At 43.8% G+C, this 27,143-nt stretch overlaps 1 protein-coding gene across 1 annotated transcript; it reads right to left on the bottom strand.

Moving 5' to 3' along the window:
- Nucleotides 1-7,704: 7,704 nt before the first annotated feature.
- LOC143707022 (uncharacterized) lies at nt 7,705-11,736 on the bottom strand. Its single transcript, XM_077199611.1, has 6 exons — nt 11,682-11,736; nt 10,725-10,844; nt 10,311-10,537; nt 10,056-10,203; nt 8,575-8,684; nt 7,705-7,995 (listed from the first exon to the last, which is right to left on the bottom strand). The coding sequence occupies exons 1-6, from the start codon at nt 11,734-11,736 to the stop codon at nt 7,705-7,707; spliced, it is 951 nt and encodes a 316-aa protein (XP_077055726.1).
- Nucleotides 11,737-27,143: the final 15,407 nt, after the last annotated feature.

Genomic DNA, 27,143 nt, shown 5'->3' with positions numbered 1-27,143 from the left:
GGGGGTTCTCTTGCCCAGGGGAGTTCTTAGCTTCTTCGAGTGTTGCGTACCCTGCCGTGCTACCACATCTGTCGGGTGTTTTGCTTCAGTCGATTTAACCTGATTCCATGGCGAGCTGGCCAGGCTTATATAGTCATAACCCACGCCCCTTCTGGCGGGCTCTGACGTGCTCTGGTGCGAAGCGCCCTGATTGGTTCACCCATCTCAGCCGCCTCGCCATAGGATGTGCAGTTGCTGCAGTACAGCCAATGGCAAGCTAGACACTCTGCTCTATACTCGCTGTGCAGCTGCACTGCATTTTAAAATAAAGGCTTCAATATTCTCGAGAATATTCCTATTCTCAGGGAACCGAGGTTACGTTAGTAACCGATACGTTATTACTTGTGGAGGTTTTTGGTCCAATAATTAAAACCTCTGTTTTTTCTAAAAACAAGAAGCTACTAATCTCCCAGTTTTTATTGCAATTGTCCTAGTACTGAGCCTTGCGGCACTGCATTCTAAACTTGAATAGTACATTTAAAAAAAATCATAAATCATTATTGTTGTGCTGTTGGGAAATGTCTGAAACTGTTGATACTTTATTTCTTGTCAATCTAGCCTCTGTACTTTAAACAATAAACCTTGGGTTGTGTTCGTTTTCTTCTAAGAGAGTGGAAAAATAAGCAGACCTAACCATTTTTAAGTCTTTAGAAACACTATTCTTCCACAGAATGTGAAATACCTCTAGTTTTTTATTCTTCAAGATGCACTCCATTTTCTAGGCTGCTCTCTTGAGGGTGTCTCATTTTACCACGGTTTCTGACTGTTCTCCTTTAAGCACAATGGAGCAACATAATCTAAACTGCTAGAAAACAGAGAATCCATATTTTTTGTTGCAACCAAGTTATTCTAAATTATCTTGCATACTGAGAAGTTGAGAAAATTCAAGTAGATTGTTAATAAAGCAATCTTAGTAGAAATTATAGTTCCACTATATTTATAACATAGATTTGTTTTAGAAGCTTTGGCTAAATGCAGCGTACACAAGATACTAGATAATGAGTTTGAGATCTCACAGCTCTGCTTTAGAATTTCAACATTATCAGCATACATCCTGTGTGACTATATTAAATCTTAAGTGTGATTACGACAATGAGTGGGTCCTGACACGTTGTCTAACCCTAATAGAGTTTAGAATGTCTATAAATGCCAATCCTCAATTCATTTTTTTCATTATCAAGGTGGATATTAACATGACCAATAATTAAGACTTTACCTGCAACCCAGTACTAACCAGATCGAAAATCAGTAAATTCTTTGATAAAGTGCGTGATAGCCTGTATACAGTAGTCACTACAAACACCAACTGTTAAATTTGTTGTTTATAGATAACATTATACAAAGCACCACAATTTCAAAAGAATTGTACTTGAAAACAGACTTCTGAGTAAAAACTGAAAACATTATATAAATTGCAGTAACACTTCCCCCTCTGCCTTTCAGATAAGGCTCATGTTTATAACAATAATCTTGAGGGGTAGACTCATTAAAGTAATGTTTCCCTATCTGTCAGTCACCTCGACGTTGTGTCGATATACTGACACTAGGCGTTGCTCTTGGGAGCCCCAAACATAGACAAAAGATCAATTTTCTTTAAAAGAGCAAACACAGATGAAAACATCTTTTGAAAGATGTTTTTTCGCCTGTGTATTTCTTGATGTGATCGACACCTGCCTCCATAAGGCCATGCCATCACTGCGAGAGGGAATGTTGCGGTGGCAACTCTCATACTTTTCAAAAGGCATTGAGTCACAAAAGGCCAGTGAGCACAGTGGACGATCTGAGGGTACCAATGGAACCATTTCTGCCGGGTGTGTCCCAACAGTCCTTCCATTCCTCAGCATGCTGGTCTCTCCCAGTTGAGCTCATGGATGAGTTAGGCGGTTCGTTCTATGGCAAGCCTGATTTTTCATTCTGGACTCCCACCATCAGGTTTGGTAGCTCAGTCTGAGATCGACAGAGTTGGCATTCATGCTTGCCCGGGCCACCACAGACATGCTGAAATGGAATCCTTAACCTTGTCCTGAGTGTTCGCGTTGGATCATTGGTATCTAGGCTCGGAGCATGACTCATAGTTATGCTCAGCCCCAGAGCCTTTATTCCCGGAAGTGCATGAAGAGATGACAAAGTCGTAGAAGGCACCTTTTACTGCCTGGTCCCACTTGCCAAGCTCTTGTAGCGTCTAGACCAATCAGACACACACAAATTGTTCATTATATTTAACCTATAATTGAGCAAACTCACTCTCCCAACAAAGGTCTGTGACCCATCCCTCGAAAACTGCAACTATCATCCCAAATGAAGCTAACACACAGGCGGAACCAGGTCTCTAGTTCTAGGAGGCATAAAGACAAGGAATAAGGTCATGACCACAAGGAATTTGCAGAGAGTTTTGACTCTCACTTAAGGACAAATAAAGCCTTTTAATCCTATATACATATAACCATTTGAGAAATGTATAAACATGTATCCAAATTTCCCATCAGATTTTCCTTTAATGGGGTTTGTATTCGTTCTCTATTTTAAACTTGTTTGGATTAATGTTTCAGACTTGCATACTATGGTTAACCAAAATCACATGTGTAGCATGTTTGGTCTTTATGAACTCCCTCATTTGTTAATATACATTACATTTTGGTAACACAATAGTATTATAAGAATCTTGAAGGTTCTTCTCTTAAACACCCAATCACATTACATATTCAAATACCCTGCTAGAACACAAAGGATCATAAAATTTCCCTCCAAAGTGAACATAAATGGGTGTTGGCAGTGTGTGAGCAACACGGCCCTAGAATGATAAAAATCCACCCAGTGTTTTTTTTACAATCTCAATAAATCATAAGCACTGTCTCAGAATGAGCTGTTCTAAGATTCGGCTCAATGTGACGTAGAATTGAGCAAGCCCCACCAGCGTGGTTTGATTGACACTGTGGTGTTGCATAGACCCCGCCCTCGGTGATCTGTATACCGGCCTCCATTGTCTCAACGACAGCCGGTGTTCTGACGAATTGTGCTGCCTTGTCGAAAATGTCTCCTAAGAAACATAAGTGTTCTGTTGTGGGATGTAATAATGTACATAGTAGTTTTCACTTACTTCCGACATCAGAGCCACTGAAAACACAGTGGATGGATTTTATTTACGAAGGAAAGGCGCCACTTAAACTTCCAAAATACGTGTTTGCGCGAATCATTTTCTGACTGACTGTTTTGTGAACGAGGGTCAATTCAAAGCAGGTCTTGCTTCAGTTAATCCTCAAGTGTGGATCGTTGCCTACTGTTCGCGATCCAACGTCACCTCCATTAGAAGTAAGTGTATTTTATGATTTTTGAGTAAATAGTCATTTCAGTCGATGTCAGCCAATTCAACAACAAATGCGTCTAAAGTTGTTGTCGTTGTCGTAGGATGTCTGTGTATATAATTCACACCTTGTTTGTATAGTGTGTAACCACACTTTTATAAATATATTTTTTAAAGATTTTGTATTGAAAACTGTGCATGTTTTCTGTAAAGACAAGACATCAAAATTGCTATGTTTATACAAAGGCCAGAACATCGACACGAAGCTGTAGAACGAGGGATATTTGCGTGCAGACAGAAACATCACATACATGTAATTTCGTTTGTACGTAGCAAACGTTATCACAGTATTTGTATTAGTAGTTTCAAAAAATTGCGCCAACGTTATCACAGTTTGTGTGTGTCTGTGTGTGTGTTGCACATCCATAATTGCAAAGGGGGCGCGATTATAACTCTATAAGTACATACCAAATAACCATTCCGAGACGTCCTGGTCCATTCTCATTTGTGTTTCTTCTGCCGGAGTCTCTTCATCATCTGGGTCTGATTCCGGTTCAAACATGTACGGCTGAATGCCATACAAAACAGCGGGTCTGTCATTCTCAGCCATTCTGCTTCTACCGACTGTTTATTGCCATAGGTATGCAAGTTACGCCCTCATCCAAAGGCAGGGCGGGGATATGCAGCCCATTTACATTTAAGGTGGTACACACCAAAACAGCTCTTTTTAAAACAGGCCCCAAAAATGACATTTTCAAATGGTTATAATAAATCAATTGTGGGGTATTTTGTGCTGAAACTTCACAAATACATTCTGGGGACACCCGAGACCAATATTACATCTTGTAAAAAGGGGCATAATAGGTGCCCTTTAAGACAACATCAGCAAAGATGAACTGGAGCCTAAACAAATTGCATCAGGACAGTTTTATTCTAATGGGCAAGACTTGCAAGTATCACTCTTAGACTCATTATTTGATACATTGAGTATCCCTATCTACCTATCTACCTTTTAAAGAAGGGTTTGTTAACTAAAGACTGATGGTTTGATCAAGGCTGTTGACCTGCTTATTTTCAAACAATGCTATAACTTATCGCTTTCCTGTATTCTGCTACAGCTCTCTTTCCCTTGGTAAACTGTATGCATGTATGTGTTTGTATGTTAGAGTAGTTTAAGTGTTTAGTCTAGTTAATAAAGTCCTGTTCATGTCACACGTAAAGTTGTTTGTGTTTCATGCTTAATACTGGAGTCCCTAATCATGCAGATTTTGAACAAATGCTCTGAGTAGTACTGTACAGTTAGAAAGTTATTTCCCCATATTAGAAATTAACATTTCTTAAAATTAATAATTAATTAATAATTAATCGCTGGACGAACAGGTTAGTTGATTCTGATATTAATTCTGCTACATCAAGTTAATTAACTGATCCAAATATTCATAATTACTTAATTAAAAAGTTATGATTAATTATTAATATTTCCCTTGAGGTAATTTCCTTCACTCTTCCTGCAACATTGATCCACTGGAGGCAAGTTTGCAGAACCCAAGTGCAGTTTAATATTATTCAAAACAAGGTCAAACATAAAAAGGCATGGCATGGCATGAAATTCAAGACATGGACATGGCGCTTGCCTACAGTGGTTACACAAAACAATACTTAAAGTAACAAGGCAAACATGAGGGCTTAAATATACAAGGACTAATGACAAGACAAGGGACACCTGTGCACAATGATCAAACAATAAACCAATGACAACATGACACATTCATATGGGGAACACATGGCAGTATCACATGAGGGCAAGGGAATCACATGACAAGACATGAAACATGACTGACATGAAACATGAACCAAAAAAAGACGTGACACTTCCACCCTCAATACCCTCGACAGGATAGGATGCTGGCTGGATAGGATTTACCGCGAGTTTTCAAATTGACGTTAATCAACCAGTTTTAATGATAATTTAATTTTAAACGATAATACTAATTGCCATGACATTTAATCGTGGTTTATAATGAAACCGGTAATCATTTCATCCCTTCATCCAATCATTCCAGACATTCCAGGGCATGTAAGTCTAGTTAGTCTCTAATGGCAAAGGCTTATATTGCTGTTGGGCAGGCTGCCTCTCTTACCCGTATGTCCGAGGGAGTGGCTGGAATGCAAATTCCACTTCCCAATACTCATTGGCCTTTTCTGAACTATCAGAGGTGTTTGGGCCTCCCAAGTGCGACCTTTAGTGTCAGTACATCGACACATTCCCTCCATCTGAGAACGAAGGTTGCAATAGTAACTGAGATGATTCATCTGATTTTAACTAGGTTTCTGTCAAACAGAGCACGTCTAGGCTGTGATCTGTGACATATATTTAACAATCAGTGCTTTCATAGGAAAGGATCTGAAGTTCAGTAAGCCAAGCTTTATCAAAGACTTTAAAGAAAAGCAGTACAACCCAAGGAGAGGGTAAACACCTTTGCATTCCCACTAACCTCGACAACTCTAACTGCCACAGCACCTGAGCACTGTCCAGAGTTGGCACCAGCACCCTCGTGATAGATGTGACCAGTAAAGGGAAAAAGAACACAGAGGCAGCAGGCTACTGCAAACGCTTAGGGGTTTATTTCCACAGAATGAGGTAACAAAAGTAAAGCAAATGTTAACCCAGCTGAGGTAAACCAAAGTATTTATAAAGAGAAGAAAAAAAAACAACAACAACAAACAAACACACTTTTACAATAAACACGAGTCACTGCATTTGCCTCTCAACGAATTACAGAGGTCTAGGCACTACAGGACCCGTTCTCTCACAGAACACCACTAGCTCATTCAGAAACAGTTAATAATAATAATAATTCATTAAATTTTTATAGCACTTTTCTGGGTACTCAAAGCACTTTAAATGGAAGGGGGAATCTCTTCAACCACCAATGTGCAGCATCCACCTGGATGATGCGACGGCAGCCATATTGTGCCAGAATGCCCACCACACACCAGCTTACTGGTGGAGAGGAGACAGTGATGAAGCAGTCAGTATATGGGGATGATTAGGAGGATATGATGGACAGAGGCCAAGGGGAAATTTTGGCCAGGAGGCCGGGGTTACACCCCACTCTTTTTTTTTGAAGGACATCCTGAGATTTTTAATGACCACAGAGAGTCAGGACCTCGGTTTAATGTCTCATCCGAAGGACGGTTAAAAAATTTACACATTGGTGGCCAGCACCAATTAACACAAAAAGGGAGATAAGCAGACACATTTTATTTTTGGCACATTTTATTAATGGCACATTTTTGTGCCATTACACAAAATAAACAAATATGAAAACATCAAATATACACTGCAAAAAATGCCTTTCTTGAAACAATCAAGATTCACTTGAATCTAGTTAAAGTGAACTACAATCAAGCAAAAAAATCTGCCAATGGGGTAAGAAAAACTGACTTGATAAGAATTCTTGAAAATAGCATAAATATCTAATCACTGATAAATGCAATTGAATTGTAAAACTAGACAAAAATGCTTAAAACTATGCAGTTTTTACTTATTATAAAAATTGAATAATAAATAAATTGAGCAAAAATTGCATTAAAACTAGAACATTTAATCTTAAATCTAGTCACTAAAAAAACCCTGTTGGTCTTAAAACTAGACAAATGCTTAAAACTATGCAGTTTATACTTATTATAAGAATTAAATAATAAACAAATTTAGTGAAAATTGCATTAAAACTAGAATATTTTATCTTAAATCTAATCACTAATATACTGTTGGTCTTAAAACTAGACAGACATGCTTAAAACTATGCAGTTTTCACTTTTTTTAAGCACTGAATATTAAGTCATTTTTCGAGAAGATTTCATTAAAACTAGAAAATGTAACCTTAAATTCAGCTATTTAGATTTTCTTTAAAACGCGTGACCTGCAAATATTTGAAAATTCTTGAAACAACCCAATAAAGAAATATAGTACAAACATACATTTAAATAAATAATCAAACAACATATTCAGTTTTGCTGAACATTTATTAAAGAACATCCTATTTAACAAATGGAGCATAAAGCAGGATGAACTGATTCCTAGGAAGTGTCAGTGTCATAACATGGCACATCAACAACAAATGTTCTGCATAAAAAAGCTATTCCTCAGTCTGTAAGCTGCATACAATGTATAACCTCAAACAGCTTTAATTTTAATTTTAATTTGCATTAATACAATTGATTCAAGAAACACTACTTAAAAAGCAGGGAAATCAAGTTCAAATATAATGGGGAACAAACCAAAAAATAAAAAACAAACAAATACTCCATCACTGCCTCAGCCATACAGGTTTTTCAAAGTATTTATTCAACAAACATTTTCATTCATGAATGGCCTTTTTATAAGAGAGGGTAGCATCCTGCTCATGGAGCACATCTAGCAGAACTTGTGTTTGCAACACAGACAAGAGTGTGGCAATACACTTGCGATAGGTCAGGTGGAATGCATAGTAATATGCCAGGAGGTAGAGAAGCCCGTCGTGGAGCAAATCTTTCTCTAAGGTTACAACTGGAGTTGTACCTACAACCACCATGCAGTTCTCCTCACCAACCAGCAAAACAGGACTAGAAAGCACACGCTGGTGGACGAAGGTATCAGGGTCCTCTGAGGGCTAGAAAACCAAATATATAAATACAGAATTTAGACTACATACACAGCGCAAAAGCAAAACAAGTAGTCAAGTCAAGTCACCTTCATTTATATAGCGCTTTTAACAGTATAGATTGTTTCAAAGCAACTCTTATAAAAGCAACAGTTATAATAGGACATTACAGTAACAGAGATTGTTTTGGCTTTACAGCAGCTCTAGAATAAAGTAATTGTCCAGCTAAAGTTAGTTTTGATTGATTCACTTCCGCTAACACAACACCGTTTTAACTGAAAACAGAAAACTTTGATGTGTTGTGGCAGACCATTTGCGTCTGTTTGGTCAAGTAATGTTTAATGTCTCGTGATTGCGTGTCAGAGACCGATACAAAAGAATTAATTGATGAATAAAGTCATTATTTTGAATTTTTGGCGCACAAAAAAATATTCTCAGCGCTTCATAACATTAAGGTTGAACCACTGTAGTCACTTGGACTATTTTAACAATGTCTTTCCTGCCTTTCTGGGCCTTCAAAGTGTTAATTAAATAGCTGTCAATGGAGCTGCCCCGCTAATAAATTAGTATTACTGAAGTAAAACTCACCGTAAGAACATGGAAAAGAGCCTCACTGATTGGGAACACTTTCTTGGGTACTGCAGAGCCAGATGGGAAGAGGAGTGGCAGGGCGGTAAAAACAGCAATGGCATGTTCAACTAGTAAAAAAAAAAAAAAAACACAAGAGAGGAGATCTATGTTGATATGCACTAAGACATTTAACACTTTATAATAAGTATATTGATAAAGTACTTGCAAATCATTAGTAAACTATTAATTTATAGTTTATTCATAGTCCATATATTGTAGTACCTAAATTGTTAATATATTAAAGGGACATTGTGTAGGAATTTCTCCCATCTAGCGGTGAAATTGTATTTTGCATTCAAACGAATTGTGCTCTCCAGCGCCTCACTTTTTCAAATGCGTGTTGCATCTACGGTAGCTGTTATGTACCAAAAAGCTATGACAGGATGTCTTCTAATAGCACTTCGTCGAGTTTTCCTTCGGGTGAACAGGTTTGTTATTTCAAACAACGACCAAACGAATGTTACAGTATGAATAATAACAGTGCAATGTAGTCTTTTAAACTTGCCGGTGCCGTGAAGCGCTTCTCACTGCTCTGCTCCTCCGTTTCTGCTGCTTTCAGTCACGTGACGCTGGCTCTGAACGAAAACGTGTTGTGGAAACGCGTTTGCCTAGTACTTTTTGACCCTCTCTGCTATTATAGTTTTTCAAGGTGGCACAACGACATGGAAGCCTCCGTGGACCTACCCGTCACATGTATATAAAGATAATAAATTCTTTGTTTACTAGGATAAGTCAGATAATTGGCAGAGGTATTTGTACACCATTGAGGACATATTTATGAATACAAATATTGATTTTAGATAATAAAATACCTAAAAAACTACACATAGTCCCTTTAATATGCTATAAACAAATAGTGAGTTCATTTTCACTGTAATTAACACAATTATTATTGTTTAATTAGCTCGTAGTAAAGGAATTTTTGATTGGTTATTAGGAATGGTAAATGGAATGCATTTATATAGCACTTTCAACAGACACATGGCCACCTAAGTGCTTTACATATTGTCTCACATTCACTCATTCATACACTGACGGCAGTGTCAGCCATGCAAGGCCATAATGGACACCTCGACACTTGGTCAGGTGGAACCGGGGATTGAACCAACGGTTTGTAGACAACCTACATGAACCACTGAGCCACTGCCGCCCATTAGCTGTAAATAGTTCTTTAGATTGAGAATGGAAAATGTAACTAATTAAGTGCTTTAAACTAACCTTTATAAAACATTAAATGCGTTCATATTCAGTGTTCTTTAAAATGTTTACAAATACATGTAAACCATAGAATACAAATACATTGAGCAGTTAACTAACTAATAGTTTGCAAATGATTTGCAAGTACTTTATTACTGCATGTATTATAAAGTGTTACTGAAATTAGGTGTGTGGGTATTATCTATAAAAAAAAAAAATCAATCAATAAAATAGAGCTTTACCTCCATTTAATGTCCTTGGAGGCTTCATGACTTTCTTAATGACACCATAAAACTGAACCTTGGAGTAGAAGGTCTCCCACCTGCCTTTCACCTCAGAAATGTATTGGCAATTATTTGGCTCAATGATTCTCCACAGTTCATCCATTGTCTGAGAGAAATAATTATTGAAAGTTATAAGAATCATCAACCTGTATGTCTGCAGTTAGGTAGATGATATGTTTTACATCAGTCTAAATTATGCTTTGGTGTACTCACATGGTCCAGTTCTTTGAAGCACGGGTATGCCTGTAAAATTTGTGTGGGTCTGTCTTGCTCCTTCACAGCATTTGAGTCAATAAAATTTCTTCTGGACTGGAACTCCAGGTCTAATAGATGAGTTACAGCAGCTTTGTTTGGCTTCTTTGCTTTGTATATTTCTCGTAGAGTCCTGTACTGTCGTGCCTGTGTTTTCTGGCTGTCAAGGCTGTTGTCTGGACCATCGGCTATAATTCAGCCATACAATATAATTAGAATTTATCATTGAACAATATGCACAAAATCAACAATTCAAGAATGTATGCCACATAAAAATAAATAAGGCAGAATTAGGCTTACATATATTACCAAATATTATGGTATTATTTATTGCAAAAATTCTATATATTTTATAGTAAATTTTGATGTACATACATGCTTCATCGATGCTGGCATTGCCTGGCCGTGGGATGGTTGATTTTGAAGGTGGTGATAGATGAAGTGTTGATGCACTGGAATCAGCATCATAGTCACTTGCCACTGCAGCAGAAGGTTCTGTACAACAGAACAAAAGCATCAATGAACAGTTTTGAAACAATGTAAGCAGAAAAACGTCTCGGGTTATGACTATAACCCTTGTTCCCTGAGAAGGGAACGAGACACTGCGTCGAAAATCGACTCTTTGGGGACGCTCCCTTAGCGTGCGTCTCTGAAGTATGAATGAAACTATTCCAATCCTGACTGGTGTTGCGTCATGACGTAACATGTGACGGCATAACCGGATGCATAAAAGCGACGCCGGCACACACACACACTAGCCTATCGATGAAGCAAGACGCTCTCAGGCCCAGAGGGGTGTGGCAGGACGACGCAGTGTCTAGTTCCCTTCTCAGGGAACAAGGGTTATAGTCATAACCCGAGACGTTCCCTTTCGAGGGAACTTAACACTGCGTCGAGAATCAACTCTTTGGGGAACGAATGCCCACTAGTCCACGCACCGAAAACAGGCCTGCCCAGGAGTGAAACTGATTCAGGCACTCAGCAGGACGAGAGCACACGTGCGCCAGGCGTACTGGGGAGGTGAAGACTATAGAACCTAATAAAAGTGTGTGGGGTAGCCCAACCGGCTGCCTCACAGATCTCCTGGAGGGGAACTCCCGAGAGGAGGGCCCTAGAGGACGCCATGCCTCTAGTAGAATGAGCCCTTATGGCCAGAGGTGAAGGCAAATTGCGCACCTCATAAGCCAAGGCAATAGCCTGCACAATCCAATTACTAATGGTTTGCTTGGATGCCGGGAGCCCTCTCCTAGGTGACCCGAAACACACTAACAGTTGGTCCGACCTCCTCCAAGAAGAGGACCTCTCGAGATAAAAAATACTCAAAGCTCTGACGGGGCAGAGCAAATGAAGCTTCTCTTCTTCTTGTAACCCAGGGAAAAAATTCCATGGTCCCGTTTTTTGTCAGTCACCTGAACACCCTTCATTCACATTTTTGTACAGGAGTCACATGATAGTTTCAGCGAGCGCTTTCAACCAATCAGAGCACTCAAGCGCATTTTTAGAAGCTACGGTGAGTTCCCCAATCATAGTGTGAGGGGGAAGGCACCGGAGCAGCTGCACTCGTATCCACTACCGTTATTTTAGAAGCTGACTGGTGCCGCGGTGTGTCGATTATCTGCGGGGATTGGCCAGGTGCGACCAGTTGCGGGCCAGTTGATGGCGAGCCATTATTACCTGGACCAGAACCTGCCCAGTAACATCATCGCCTTGTGGGATTGGTAGGAGGCTGTTGTAGTCTGCTCACCCCCTCCACTCTCATTGTCACACACACACACTCATAGTCACACACACACACACACACACACACAAAAACACACACACACACACACACACACACACACACACACACAGCCATTCTTTAAACTTTGGCTCATGGACTATTTGCGTCCCACGAACTATTCCTGTTGAACCCAAGATAGAGTTCTAGAGTGTGTTGTGGATTACTTTTAATCTGAGTATTCTCCAGTTTTCTGAATTATATTTTGTGTTTTTCTTATGAACTAATGAACCTTTCTGCAGATTGGAAACATTATTGGTATTGTCATTGTTGTTCTGTCTTTGTGTTTCACGTAATACATGGTACCAACACCAAATTGGTCCTTTTATCTTCTGTAGCCCAATCATTAATTATTCCTTCTATAGCCAGATTTATTTGCTATATAAACACATATACCCTCCTTCGTATATGTTACATAAATGGCGAGCCAGCCAGGAGGTTTTGAAAGGGTATTTAATACACACATTTTGAACATTCAGACTCACAAATATTATTTTGACCATGAATATTTTTGAAACACTCGACATTAAAATACCAAATGCAGTATTGGTCACAGAGTCTGAGGTTGCTGAGGAAGTGGAAGGGTTTCTCGTGCAGTATGGTAGGATAAGTCGTGCCCTTACTGTTGATTCACCCGAGTCCGAGTTTCACAATATGCTCGTTGTTGAGTTCGAGTCTGGCTTACCCTTAACTCTACTGAATCCACTTCTACCATATAAGCAAACTTCAGAGACCGGTACCGTTTGTTACATTAAGAATCTATCTCAAATATATACTGAAAATGTGGGGAGTTCTAAAACTCAGACATATTTAGCCGACTTAAAAGAAGTTGCTAAACTGACTGGACAAAACTATGCTGAAGTGCTGAACGAGATGATGGGCCAGATCAGCAGATCAATCTCAGAGCTTCTCCCTGATGTGGAAGCCGGTGTGGGTGTTAAGGCAGAACAGTCTTCAGTGAATACAACAACTCAGTCACAGTATCAAATGGCTGCTCCATCTTCACTGCCTGCCACGGGGCCCATAGCTCAGCCAGGGGAGCGACGTGCCACCATCAACTTCAGTGCTTCAGACCTCAAACCTCCTGAGTTACAAAGGTATGTGGTGGAACACATTGTTAAGTCTGAGGACACTGCTGTGCATCTGCGCTCTTCCCACAGACTCCGGGTGTTTTCTGGAAAGGTGCCACGACCACAACAGGAAGTGGACTATGACACATGGAGGTCCAGTGTGGATCTGGTTCTCAATGACCCTGCCATATCTGGAATCCAACGATCGCGACAAATCCTCGACAGTCTCCTGCCACCAGCCGCTGACATAGTAAACCATCTAAGTCCTGACATGTCTGTTAACATCTACATCCAACAGCTTGACTCCGCCTATGGGACGGTGCAGGACGGGGAGGAGTTGTATGCAAAATTTATGGACACTTTTCAAAATGCTGGTGAAAACCCTTCAGCTTACCTGCAGCGATTACAAGTTTCTTTAAATCTTGCAGTAAAGAGGGGAGGTGCACCAAAAGCTGAAGTTAATAAACATCTTCTTAATCAGTTCTGCAGAGGATGTTGGGACAATGGCCTGATATCTGAACTCCAGCTTAAACAGAGAAAAGAGAAACCGCCGCCTTTCGCTGAACTACTGCTGCTGTTAAGAACTGAAGAGGATCGTGAGGCTGCAAAGACCCAAAGAATGAAACAGCATCTGGGGGGAGGCGGAGCCAGACAGAAAGTAACATCACAAGTCCAGATTGCATATGGAGAAGAGGAAACAAGTATATATGAGACACTGACTACTATTACCAAACAACTCACTGAACAGATGGCTGCAGTACAGCGTCAACTGGCCGTTCTAACTGCAAACCAGTCGCAGGGTCGACAGTCTTACACTCCAAGACCCAATTCTGTTCCAAAGTCACATGGAAAACAGAACATGGCAGCTGCTGTGAGTAATCCCTCTGCAAGTCCAAAGCCCGGGTTCTGTTTCCGCTGCGGAGAAGATGGACACATCAGGCCGCAATGTGAAAATCAGCCGAATTCAGAACTCGTCAGTGCCAATTAGAGACAGTTCAGTGAAAAGAAACAAAAGTGGCAGAAGCGGAATCAACCAGCACTTGAACAGTTAAACTAGACTCAGTTCTTGTTGGGGGACAAACTGGAACTGTGCTGGACTCACACTGTCCCGCAAAGTTGAAGAAGCCTGTTCAGTGCGCAACTCTCCAGCAGTCCAAACGGGAGGCAATAGTCCATCTTCCCAAAGGCCTGGTGGGGTCAAGATGCACCGCTGAAGTTGTTGTCTCTGGTCACACCTATCAGTGCCTTCTTGATACTGGTTCGCAGGTGACCACTGTATCTGCCTCTTTTTACAATGAACATTTGCAAGATCAACAAATTAACTCTCTACATAATCTATCATACACGAAGGTGCTGCTGGACAGTCAGTCCCTTACCGTGGTTATTTGGAGATGGTGGTAAAATTTTCGAAAGACTTTATGGGCAATGAGTTTGATGTTTCAACCTTGGCTTTAGTTGTCCCTGATGTCTGTCCTGAAGCTCCGTCCACTGTTCTGATTGGGATGAATGCGCTTGAACCCCTCTATGAGCAATACCTGCAGAGCAGCCTGCCAACATTCCAACCTATCTTGCAGGGTTACAGAGCCGTGTTAAAGACCCTCCAGTTGTCACACCAGCAGAGAGACATTGGCCATGTTGGAGTAGTGAGACTCCTCAGCAAAGTCCCAGTGCGTGTTCCGGCCGGCCGCACATTCATCATCGAGGGCTCTGCTAAAGTCGCTTCTTCCAGCTTCAGCCAGTCGGTCCTCGTTCAGCATCCTGCGTCCATCTTGCCTGGTGGTCTATGTGTTAGCAACTGCCTTCTCACTCTTCTGGTTCATGCTCCCTACAAAGTCCCAGTGGTTGTAACAAATGAGTCAGAGCAGGACCTCTACATTCCACCATTGAGTGTCATCGCAGAGCTCAGAACGTACCACTGCATTCTGTCACAGCATCAGGTGAAAAGCCATCTATCAGAACCTGCACTTACCTCTCTTAATTTTGGTTTTGGTGACTCTCCCATACCATCGGAGTGGAAAGAGCGGATCATAAGGAGATTAAGCGACATGTCAGAGGTCTTCTCACATCATGACCTTGACTTTGGATGCACGAGTAAGGTAAAGCATCACATCACGCTTCATGATGGAACTCCGTTTAAACACCGTGCTAGACCAATCCATCTCAGTGACATAGAGGCCGTTCGTAGCCATCTGAGCGAGCTTCTGGAGGCCGGTGTCATTCGTGAGTCCACATCACCCTTCTCTTCTCCTATTGTCGTGGTGCGGAAGAAGAATGGGGATATCCGGTTGTGCATCGACTATAGGAAGCTTAATCTCCAGACCATCAAGGACGCCTACGCTCTTCCAAAGCTAGAAGAATCCTTCACGGCGCTCACCGGTTCGAAATGGTTTTCAGTCCTGGACTTGAAGTCAGGCTATTACCAGATTGAAATGCACGAAGCAGATAAACCCAAGACTGCTTTCGTGACACCCCTGGGATTTTGGGAATTCAATAGGATGCCCCAGGGGGTCACTAATGCTCCAAGTACGTTCCAGCGGTTGATGGAGCGATGTATGGGCGACCTCCATCTTCGTGAAGTGTTGGTGTTTTTGGATGATTTAATAATCTTCTCCAATTCCCTTGAAGAACACGAGAGGAGATTGATACGTTTGCTGGACCGGTTGAGAGAGTACGGATTAAAATTGTCATCAGAAAAGTGCAAGTTTTTCCAAACATCCGTCCGCTACTTGGGTCATATTGTGTCAGAGAAAGGAGTAGAAACGGATCCAGAAAAGATAAACACCATCAAATCCTGGCCAATTCCCACCAACCTAACGGAGCTACGCTCTTTTCTGGGATTTGCGGGTTACTACCGCCGTTTCATCCAAGATTATTCCACCATTGCAAAACCTCTGAAGGACCTCACCCGTGGGTACTTACCTGTACGAAAGTCCAGAACCAAGCCATCAAACGCTCAATACCAAAGTCCAAAACAGCCTTTTGGAGAACGTTGGAGTTCCAGTTGCCAAGTCGCTTTCACCACATTGATCGAGAAACTAACCACAGCTCCAGTCCTTGGGTTTGCGGATCCATCCCAACCATACATACTTCATACAGACGCTAGTACAACAGGACTAGGAGCTGCACTCTATCAGGAACAGGAGGGGAAGCTGAGAGTGGTTGCTTATGCAAGCAGAGGCCTGTCTCAGAGTGAAAGCCGTTACCCCGCCCACAAACTGGAATTCCTGGCCTTAAAGTGGAGTGTTACCGAAAAGTTCCAGGATTACCTGTATGGAGCCATCTTCACCGTTGTGACCGATAGCAATCCCTTGACTTATATACTCACCTCCGCCAAGCTGGATGCTACTGGTCACCGCTGGTTGGCCGCGCTCTCCACATACTCGTTCAAACTTTTGTACCGGGCTGGGAAACAAAATATAGACGCAGACGCACTCTCCCGACGTCCTCACCAGTGTCCTGATGAATCCCCTAAAGATCATGAGCTCATAAAACAGTTCCTGGAAAATCGTCTTGCCGACTCGAACTTGATTTCTCTAGAAATTGTTAACGCCATCTGTCAGGGTTGTCTCGTCCGAGCTGCTCAGCCTGTCAGTTCTGGTCTTGAGGGCATTACGCTGGTTGAGTCCCTCTCCATCACAGCAAAGGCAGTCCCTGACAGCTTCGCCACTGAAGAGGGTCAGCTACCTCCAGCCCTGTCTCATCTCCGCATCAAGGAGGAACAGAGGGCTGATGCGACCATCCGAGAGCTGGTGCATCAGATGGAGACTGGAGAAAAGATCCCTCCGATGGTAAGAACAGAGCTGCCCGAATTACCTCTCTTGTTGAGAGAGTGGGCAAGATTGCAGTTGATTGATGGAGTCCTATACAGGAGACGTCAAGACAATGAAGATATTACTTACCAACTTGTTCTTCCAGAGTGCTTTGTTCGGCTGTGCTAGAGAGTCTCCATGATGAAATGGGCCACATGGGAATTGAGCGCACTTTAGACCTTGTTCGCACCAGATTTTTTTGGCCCAAGATGGCTAATGACATTGATCACAAGATCAAAACGTGTGGTCGCTGTGTGCGACGGAAAGCTTTTCCTGAACGAGCTGCTCCACTGCTCAGCATTAAAACATCTCGTCCTCTCGAATTAATCTGTATGGATTTCCTGAGTCTTGAACCCGACACAAGCAACACCCGTGATATCCTCGTTTTGACCGATCATTTCACCAAGTTTGCTGTGGCCATTCCAACGCCAAATCAAAAAGCAAGGACTGTAGCAAAATGTTTATGGGACAACTTCATTGTCTATTATGGAATTCCCGAACGGTTGCAAGGTCAAGATTTCGAGTCAAAATTGATTAAGGAGTTGTGTGAAGTTGCTGGTATCCAAAAGTGTCGGACGACGCCGTACCACCCAAGAGGAAATCCGGTGGAGAAATTTAATCGGACGTTGTTGGGGATGCTGGGTACTTTGGAAGACAGGCAGAAATCTAAATGGAAAGACTTTGTGAAGCCATTGGTTCACGCATATAATTGCAGAAGAAACGAAGTAACCGGTTTCACCCCATATGAACTAATGTTTGGCAGAACCCCACGTCTTCCTGTTGACCTGGCTTTTGACCTACCTTTGCGTGAACCACAATACAAAACTCATTCTCAGTACGTGCAAGGGCTTAAGCTACGCTTGGAAGAAAGTTTCCAGATCGCTTCCAAAAATGCTCTAAAAACAGCTGAGCGGAACAAAACCCGGTTTGACAAGAAAGTTATTCCGTCAGCTTTGGAAGTGGGAGACAGAGTGCTCGTAAGAAATGTACGTCTCCGGGGAAAGCACAAGCTCTCAGATAAGTGGGAGCGGGATATCTATGTTGTGGTCAAAAGGGCTGGTGAACTCCCAGTTTACACTGTTAAGCCAGAGGATAGAGATGGACCACTGCGTACATTACATAGAGATCTCCTCCTTTCATGTAGCTTTCTACCAGCAGCTGAGAATGTCCCGTCGCCGGAGCAGGCCCATGTTGCCAAGCCGCAAACTCGCCAGCAAAAACAAAAATCAGATAATTTGATCGACGTACCTGCTAGTGATGATTACATTGAAGATGGGGAGTCACTTACCTTCAATCCATCCGTATCTCGATTCACTGTAGAAAGACACTGCAGAGTTCCAAATGCTGTTCTTCCCAGTGGTGTTGCTGACTGTAGTTCTTCTATAACACCTCCTATTAGTCCTCCAGCCCCAGTTGCGTCATCTGTGTTGGAATCCAGCAGTGAGCAGTCTGAGTCATGCGAGGAAAAAGAAGCTGTGGAAGAGGAAGATGTTGCAGAAATCGTAACTGAAAACTTATCTGAACCTGAAGAGACACTTACCAGAATCCAGTTGAATGAAGATCCTCCTGCAGAATCCAGTCCATTGCCTGCTGTTTCTGTTGAGCTTTCAGTGGACGATGACATAACTGACCACGACTTGACTTCCAGACGTTCGACACGACAAAGAGCACAGCCTGAGCGTTTACAATACTCGATCTTAGGTAATCCTCTAATCTCCGTAGTTCGGTCTCTGCTCCATAGTCTGTCCGATGTTTTAAATATTTCATCTGCGTCTGACACTGGTTCACCGGTTCGTGTCATCTAGGTCTCCGACATGCAACGGGACGTGCATGAGTTTAAAAGGGGGGAGGGTGTAACCCAGGGAAAAAATTCCATGGTACCGTTTTTTGTCAGTCACCTGAACACCCTTCATTCACATTTTTGTACAGGAGTCACATGATAGTTTCAGCAAGCGCTTTCAACCAATCAGAGCACTCAAGCGCATTTTTAGAAGCTACGGTGAGTTCCCCAATCATAGTGTGAGGGGGAAGGCACCGGAGCAGCTGCACTCGTATCCACTACCGTTATTTTAGAAGCTGACTGGTGCCGCGGTGTGTCGATTATCTGCGGGGATTGGCCAGGTGCGACCAGTTGCGGGCCAGTTGATGGCGAGCCATTTTTACCTGGACCAGAACCTGCCCAGTAACATCATCGCCTTGTGGGGTTGGTAGGAGGCTGTTGTAGTCTGCTCACCCCCTCCACTCTCATTGTCACACACACACACTCATAGTCACACACACACACACACACACACAGCCATTCTTTAAACTTTGGCTCATGGACTATTTGCGTCCCACGGACTATTCCTGTTGAACCCAAGATAGAGTTCTAGAGTGTGTTGTGGATTACTTTTAATCTGAGTATTCTCCAGTTTTCTGAATTATATTTTGTGTTTTTTTTATGAACTACTGAACCTTTCTGCAGATTGGAAACATTATTGGTATTGTCATTGTTGTTCTGTCTTTGTGTTTCACGTAATACATGGTACCAACACCAAATTGAAATCATCCGGTTCTGTGTTGTTATTTACACTCTCAACACCTCCCTGAGACGAACTTTTATCTTCTGTAGCCCAATCATTAATTATTCCTTCTATAGCCAGATTTATTTGCTATATAAACACATATACCCTCCTTCGTATAAGTTACATTCTGCCGACACATGAGGTGGAGGATGGAAAGCCTGAAGGGTCGTAGACCTAGCCGTATTAGCAGGCACTTTAGGCACATAGCCCGGTCTCAGGTGCAAAAAGGCCTTAACCTTGCCAAGGGCAAACCCCAAGCAAGCTGGTGTCACTGCCAGGGCTTGGAGATCTCCCACCCTGTTAAGAGAGGTGATGGCTAAGAGAAAGACCGATTTGTAGGTAAGATCTCTAGGCGAAGCCGACTGAAGAGGTTCGAAGGGGGCCAGGGATAACCCTTCCAGAACCACTGCCTGTTGTCGGTCTCATCCGCCAAGTACCACGGAGAAAACGAATGACCAGCTGGTGCCTCCCCAGAGGCCCATCACTTAATGGCGCGTGGAAAGCCGCAATGGCAGCCACGTACACCTTAAGCGTGGAAGGGGAGAGACCCGCAGAGAAACGATCTTGAAGAAACTTCAGAACTGAAGCCACCGGGCAGTTAACTGGGTCTAAATTATGTTCTCTACGCCAAGTGACGAAAACATTCCATATAATGGCCATATAATCTCCTAGTAGACGGAGCCCTAGAGCTAAGTATCGTTTCAACCACCCCGGCTGATAGACCAGCGTTTAGGTACTGAACCCCTCAGAGGCCCACAGTTTCCACAGCTCTGGGTGAGGGTGGAAGATTGTGCCCTCCACCTGAGACAATAGATCCCTCCTCAGAGGAATCTGCCATGGCTGAGCTATCAGGAGCGAAATTATGTCTGAAAACCATACTCGGGTCGGCCACATTGGGGCAACCAGAAGTAGACTGATGCCCTCCTGACGGACCTTCTCCAGGACTGCCGGAAGCAGAGCGATCGGGGGAAATGCGTACAGGCGAAGCCTCGGCCAGGCCTGTACCATGGCATCCAACCCCAGTGGGGCTGGATGTGAGTTGGAGAACCAAAGTGGGCAGTGGGACGTCTCTCAAGACGCGAATAGATCCACTTCCATGGGCCCAAACCTCTCCCATATCAACTTCACCACATCTGGATGAAGTCTCCATTCCACGGGTCTCAGCCCCTGCCTCGACAGGATGTCTGCTCCCTGATTCTGAGCCCCCGGAATATACATAGCTCTGATAGACAGTATTTTCCCTTGGGACCAGAGAACAACCTGATGCGCCAGTCTGCACTGAGGGCGTGATCGGAGTCCCCCTTGTCGGTTCAGATAAGCTACCACTGATGTATTGTCCGATCGTACTAGGACATGGTAACCCTTGATGTCTGGAAGGAAGCTCCTCAGAGCCCTGAAGGCAGCCAACATCTCTAGACAATTTATGTGCCAAAAATGATGATGGTCCTGCCACAGACCCCTGGCAAAGCGGCCGTCCATGACCGCGCCCCAGCCAGTGAGGGAGGAGTCTGTCGAAACGGTTTTCTGGTGACATGACGCTCCTAACACTGGCCCTTGGGACAGGAACCAAGGTTTCGTCCATATTATTAGAGAACGAAGGCATCTGCGCGTTACTCTGATCATACGAAATGGATTCCCCTTGGGGGAAAACCCCTTGGCTTTCAGCTACCACTGAAGGGGCCTCATGTGTAGAAGGCCCAAAGGTATAATGTTGGATGCCGCTGCCATGAGGCCCAGCAGTCTTTGGAATTGCTTTACAGTAGTGGCCTGGCCTAGCTTTAACTTGGACACCATCGCCAGAATGGACTCGATACGCGCCGGAGACATGCGTGCCTGCATTAAGTCGAGGTCCACACAACGCCTAGAAACGTTGTGGACTGGGACGGTTCTAACACACTCTTCTTTGTGTTGAGTCTCAACCCAAAATTTTTGAATGTGGCCAAGGATGACATCTCGATGCCGAACTGCCATTTCTCGAGACTGGGCCAGAATGAGCCAGTCGTCGATATAATTCAGTATGCGGATGCCCTGAAGTCTTAGTGGAGCAAGTACTGCATCCATACATTTGGTGAATGTGCGGGGAGAGAGTGCTAGGCCGAACGGAAGAACCCGATATTGGTAAGCTTCGCCCCCAAAAGCGAACCTCAGGAACCTCCTGTGACATGGAAGGATGGATACGTGAAAATAGGCGTCTTTTAGATCTATCGTGACAAACCAGTCCTCGGATCTGATTTGACTCACGATGATAGGAATAGTGAGCATTTTGAACCTGAGCTTCCTCAGAGACAGGTTCAAAACCTTGAGATCCAGAATTGGCCTCAACCCCCCATCCTTCTTTTGAACTATAAAGTACCAGCTGTAAAATCCGGACTCCCTGTCTGAATGAGGAACACGTTCTATGGCCTCCTTTAGCAGCAGAGATTGCACTTCTTGTTCCATCACCTGAGCCTGCTCTGGAACCACTGTAATCTGCACCAACCCAGAATATTTGGAGGGGCGGTGCCCGAACTGCAGTCTGTACCCTGACTTTATTATATGCAGAACCCATGCAGATATGTTGGGAAGACGATACCATGCCTCTACAAAAACTACTAAGGGAACCAGCCTCTCGAGACTGGCCTCTGGTGTTTTTCGAGCACCCTTCTCGACCCCCTGAAGCGGAAGACCGGCAGGCTGTAGTCGATACGGTTTTCGTGACCATAACTGATGCTCGTTTTTTATTTTTCGAGAAAAACGACTCACAGTGCATTCGCTGGAATATGATGCGGCCCGAAGCGTCACCGACGGTGGGTAACTCACATGGTTTCCTTGAGGGCTCCGCTGTGAGAACAACCTCGGTTGTTCTACAACGGAGGGGACAGCCCTCAGAGGTCCCACCACTCTGGCTAGGACCTCTTTCCTGAAGCCCTCCTAGCCTGAAGGACATCCCTTAAATCGCCCTTCTGGCTGGGGGGCTTCTGCTAGGAGCGTTTCCTCCGTTGCCAAGCTCCCGGAGGAGGGGCTCTAGAGGAAACGCTCTCCCTTTGCTCTGCCCGGTGTGAGGAGCTGGTTGATGGCTGAGGCTGATGTTCTTGCCCCACCCTACTCGATTTGGACTTCGATTTCCAGGGGAGGAACTGCTGGAACGCCGCAGATTGCTTCTTCGCCTCCTGAAACCTGTCGACGACCGATGTAACGGCGTCGCCGAACAGGCCAGAAGGCGAAAGCGGCGCATCCAGCAAAACAGATTAATCGTTTTCCTTGAAACCTGATAAATTGAGCCACAGATGCCTCTCCGTGGCCACCATAGCTGCTATAGAGCGGCCAATAGCACGGGCCGTCTCTTTAGTGGCCCGGAGAGACAAATCTGTGGCTTTGCGCAACTCCGCAATATCTTCAGGAGTTGGCCCCTCCCCCTCGTCCAAATCTTTCAGGAGGTCGGCCTGGTATGCCTGCAAGATAGCCATAGAGTGCAGACATGAACCAGCCCGACCTGCCGCCATGTAAGCCCTGCCTATTAAAGCAGATGTATCTCTGCAGGGCTTAATAGGCAGCGCCGGGGTTTTAAGGGAAGATGCCGACTCAGGAGATAAATAACCGGCTAGAGCTTCTTCGACCTTAGGCATCTTCCCATAACCCATATCCCGTGCCTCCACAACATTGCTATAATCAACAACAGATGGATGGGAGACACGGGACGAATGCGGTTTATCCCACGATCTCGAGATCTCTTTGTGGAGATCGGGGAAAAACGAAAAAAAAAAACGGCGCTGAGGCTGTGACCTGTGCTGTAGGAAGCGCTCGTCTAACTTGCTTACGACTTGCGTTCCCTGCTCATCTTGTGGCCAGCTGATGTTAAGTCTGGCCACGGCACGAGTCACAACCTCCACCAGCTCCTCATAAGCCTGGCCGTGAAATGGCGCGCTCGACTCACGGTCATCCTCGATGCTGATCACCTCTGCCTCCTCGGAAGCAGAGAGCTCAAGCACCGAGACCTGGTCGTGGGCAGAAGAAGCCGCAGCGCGGGCTTCTGAACCACTCACAGGGGCTTCGGGATCTTCAGATGAAGAATGAGAAAGTGCCGCAGCAGTCTCATTCTCATCTGCAAGATCCCGCTGCGAACCCCACGATCTGAGTCGCCGCGCCGCCTCAACAGACGCGGGACCAGAACTGCGGGGAACGCGAGCCTGTCCGAGCTCATCAAAGCACGCCAGCCGGGAGCGCAGAGCATCCCTCGAGAGCTGCCTGGGCGTGCTGCGCTCCCAAACAGTTCACACACAAAACATACGTGTCCCCATCCGTAATAAAACGAGGACAGGGGTGCCCACACATTCTGAACTGCTGGCTGGCCATAATATATATATATTGAGGGATAGACAAACAACACCAAAAAAGACAGACAGTCGTAACATAGAGCGCTTGCTGAAGAGCGAAAAGCTAGTGTGTGTGTGTGCCGGCGTCGCTTTTATGCATCCGGTTATGCCGTCACATGTTACGTCATGACGCAACACCAATCAGGATTGGAATAGTTTCATTCATACTTCAGAGACGCACGCTAAGGGAGCGTCCCCAAAGAGTCGATTCTCGACGCAGTGTTGAGTTCCCTCGAAAGGGAACATGCTTTAACTATAAATATTCAAGTAAATAAAGTCACTTACCCACTCGTGACTAGATCCAGTTGACTTATCTTTTATCATAGGGTAGTATTCCACTAACCGCTTTGCCATGGCAAGAACTTCATGTTTAGTGGGGTATTTGTAGTCATCTGAAGAGCCTCTTGCAATTGAGATCATATTTGTCATGGTATTTCGGATGAGCCAGTAGAAGAGTTCCTTTGATAAGGTGACTTCACCCTCTTTTCCAAGACGCTGCTGCTCAAAGTATGTGCGTCTCACGTGTTGTAGTTCACTATCAGTGAAGAGAACGTATTCTGGGCTGGGTAACTTCAAAAACTTCCGCAGGAAGTGCTCAGGACCAGGAAAGAGATCTCGGATATCTTCTCGTGAGAGAGTTGGTAAAATCTCTTCCCCAATGTTAGCAGCTTAGATTAGAACACATGTAAATATGTTAGTTAGCATAGCTCAGGTTTCTAAGCTTTATACTTTGTATGCAGAACTTTTCAGATATTGTAAAAAATATATCCACATCATTATAGCTATTTAGTTTACCTAAATAGAGAAATTTCTGTTTTGTAACATGGACCTAACAGGGCAGAAATATTAAATCTATGAAATTATTTGTGTATAAAAACAGGCAATAATGATAACATTTTCATAACACTTGACAATGAGGTTATTTTTAAAAGCAATAAACAGTTGTAGAGCATTTAACAACATTGGTTAATAGTAGTACAAATGTTCATTAGGGCTGTAATGTCCCAGTCGATTAGTCGATTAATTGGTCGATACGCTCTGGTTCAACTAAAATTCTGATTGGTCGATTTTTTGCGCGCTCATTTAATCAGTTTTGCCGCGCTCATTTCATCAGGGGGAAAGCACTAACTGCTAATGGGGGTGTTTTCAGAGCACCCCTTTTTCACAGGTAACAGTCTGTCTTCAGAAGACCCCCTTGTTTTCACTTTTTTTTGGATTAGCCCAACCCACTGGAGAAGAGAGACAGATAAGTAGGCTATAGAAGGTTTGATGCTGAATATTATTTATTTAATTGTGAGAGCGTTTAATAGTCAGTCTTTTTCTAACATGTCAACAACAAAGACATCGACAGGTCGGCAGCATTTTGTTAAAATTGATAACGGGAAAAAGATCGAATGCAAAGTTTGCAAGCAACAGTTTGCCTTCCACAGCTCGACGACAAACATGACATATCATCAAAAAGCGGTAAGTTAACTTGTCTGCGTTAGGTTGCCCTGTCTGTTTTGAGTAGGCTATTATGAACATTTCGGAATTGGCGTATCAGTTATGCACTTTATTTCGTTTCTGCTCTTGATCTGGTTTGTCCAATAAATATTCTTGTTTTTATTAAAGTGGACATGCCTTTTGTGTTTATTAAGAGTAAAAGCTTTAAGTTAATAGTCTATTTGTCTCTCAGCTGCGAAGCTGAGCTCTGTGTGAGGACATGCACAGAGCGGCTGAAATGATGAACTGAATGACAGTTATAACTCATTATTATAACATATGAAAAAAAAGAATTGTCTAAATTATGTTGAATATTCCTCAACAGTTCTTGTGATATCACTAGTTGACAACATAGTACTATATTCGGAAATCATAGGCTATGATATTGCGCAGGTGCACGTGATGCAACGCTGTCAGAGCCGACAGGTCAAAAATGATTTAATATACTGCAAATAGCCTACTAGTTTTTTATGTTTATTTATAATCCATTTAGGCGGACAACAAGTAGGGCCTACTGCACACAGGGCGCAGCTAATTAATTTAAAGTTTTTTTTTCTAACGTCATTTTTAGTCGAAAGTTTCAGTTTCAGGCGCAGAAAGTTTCAGGACTTGTTTTTTTCGGAGGTAAATGTGACGTTACATGACATTGTTTACAAGTTGTTTAACTGACGTCTTTCCACGGTTGAAACACTGATTGAGCGATTTCATGTGACATGATGTGGATTTCGATAAGTTGTTCCCTTTCGTTGTCACTCCGAGTTACGTCGGATGACGACGAATGGGGTTTCGCTTAGAAAGCCTATCAACTTCGAGTATTACAAAACGAGCCAATGGCAAGGAAATGCCATGGGTCTGCGGAATTTGCATGGCGTAACTCCGTCCCACCTCGTGGGTATAAAAGGAGGAAGCCGGCAGCAAGCAGATATGTTTTCGCTTCGGAGCCAAGTGTATTCTTCTCTCCACAAGCCATTTCTGAATTGTCAGCTTTACAAACGAGTACCTCGAGTGTTGGTGTGACGGCGATCTACGGCGAGAGCGTGCTTCCTGCTGATCTGTTGCAGTGGTCTGCCAGTCGGTGCGTTTCTCCCCGGGTGCTTCAACACTTGAGTTTTCTCTCACTAAAAGAGCTTACACGTGGCACGTTTTTTAAAGATGTCTCGCCCGTGTACTTCTGGTTGCGTCAGATTGGTATCGGACTCTGATGGGCACGAGCGTTGCATAGTATGTTTGGGCATTGATCATGCTAGAGCAGCGCTCGTGGATGACTCATGTTCTCTCTGTGGGAACATGACCATCGTGTCATTACGGTCGAGACTCCGTGAACTCGCAAGAGTGAGAGTCCCCTCATCCACCCCCCGTCCTGCGGCTGGTGGCCAGGGTGACCTGAGGGTTACGGTCTGGAACAAGGCGCCGACTATGTGTCCGCGACCCCAGCCCCCCTCTTCAATGACGGTGCCCGCTAGTGAACTGCTGATTCCCGCGGGTCTACCCTCTGGTGGCCCGCGTGTTTCAGTTGAAGCTACAGAGGAAGATGCCATGTCTGTTGCAGCATCACTAGGCGGGTTTGACTCTTCTGGAAGTGAGGGCTCGTCACAGCTGCCACCTTCCGGTGTGCATACGGCTGTGCTCGAGTCTGATCCGGAGATGACGGCCATGCTTTCCCGGGCAGCCGCGAGCATCGGACTTGAGTGGAGGCCTCCACCCTGTCCTTAGCGCTCGCGGCTGGACGATTGGTTTTTG

Source organism: Siphateles boraxobius, unplaced genomic scaffold, assembly GCF_051911475.1.
Source record: "Siphateles boraxobius isolate OS27281-9 unplaced genomic scaffold, OSU_SipBor_1 41, whole genome shotgun sequence".
In the NCBI taxonomy this organism is placed as follows: domain Eukaryota; kingdom Metazoa; phylum Chordata; class Actinopteri; order Cypriniformes; family Leuciscidae; genus Siphateles; species Siphateles boraxobius.
The sequence above is the reverse complement of the archived record's forward strand: the minus strand, read 5'-3'. Positions and strand labels throughout refer to the sequence as shown.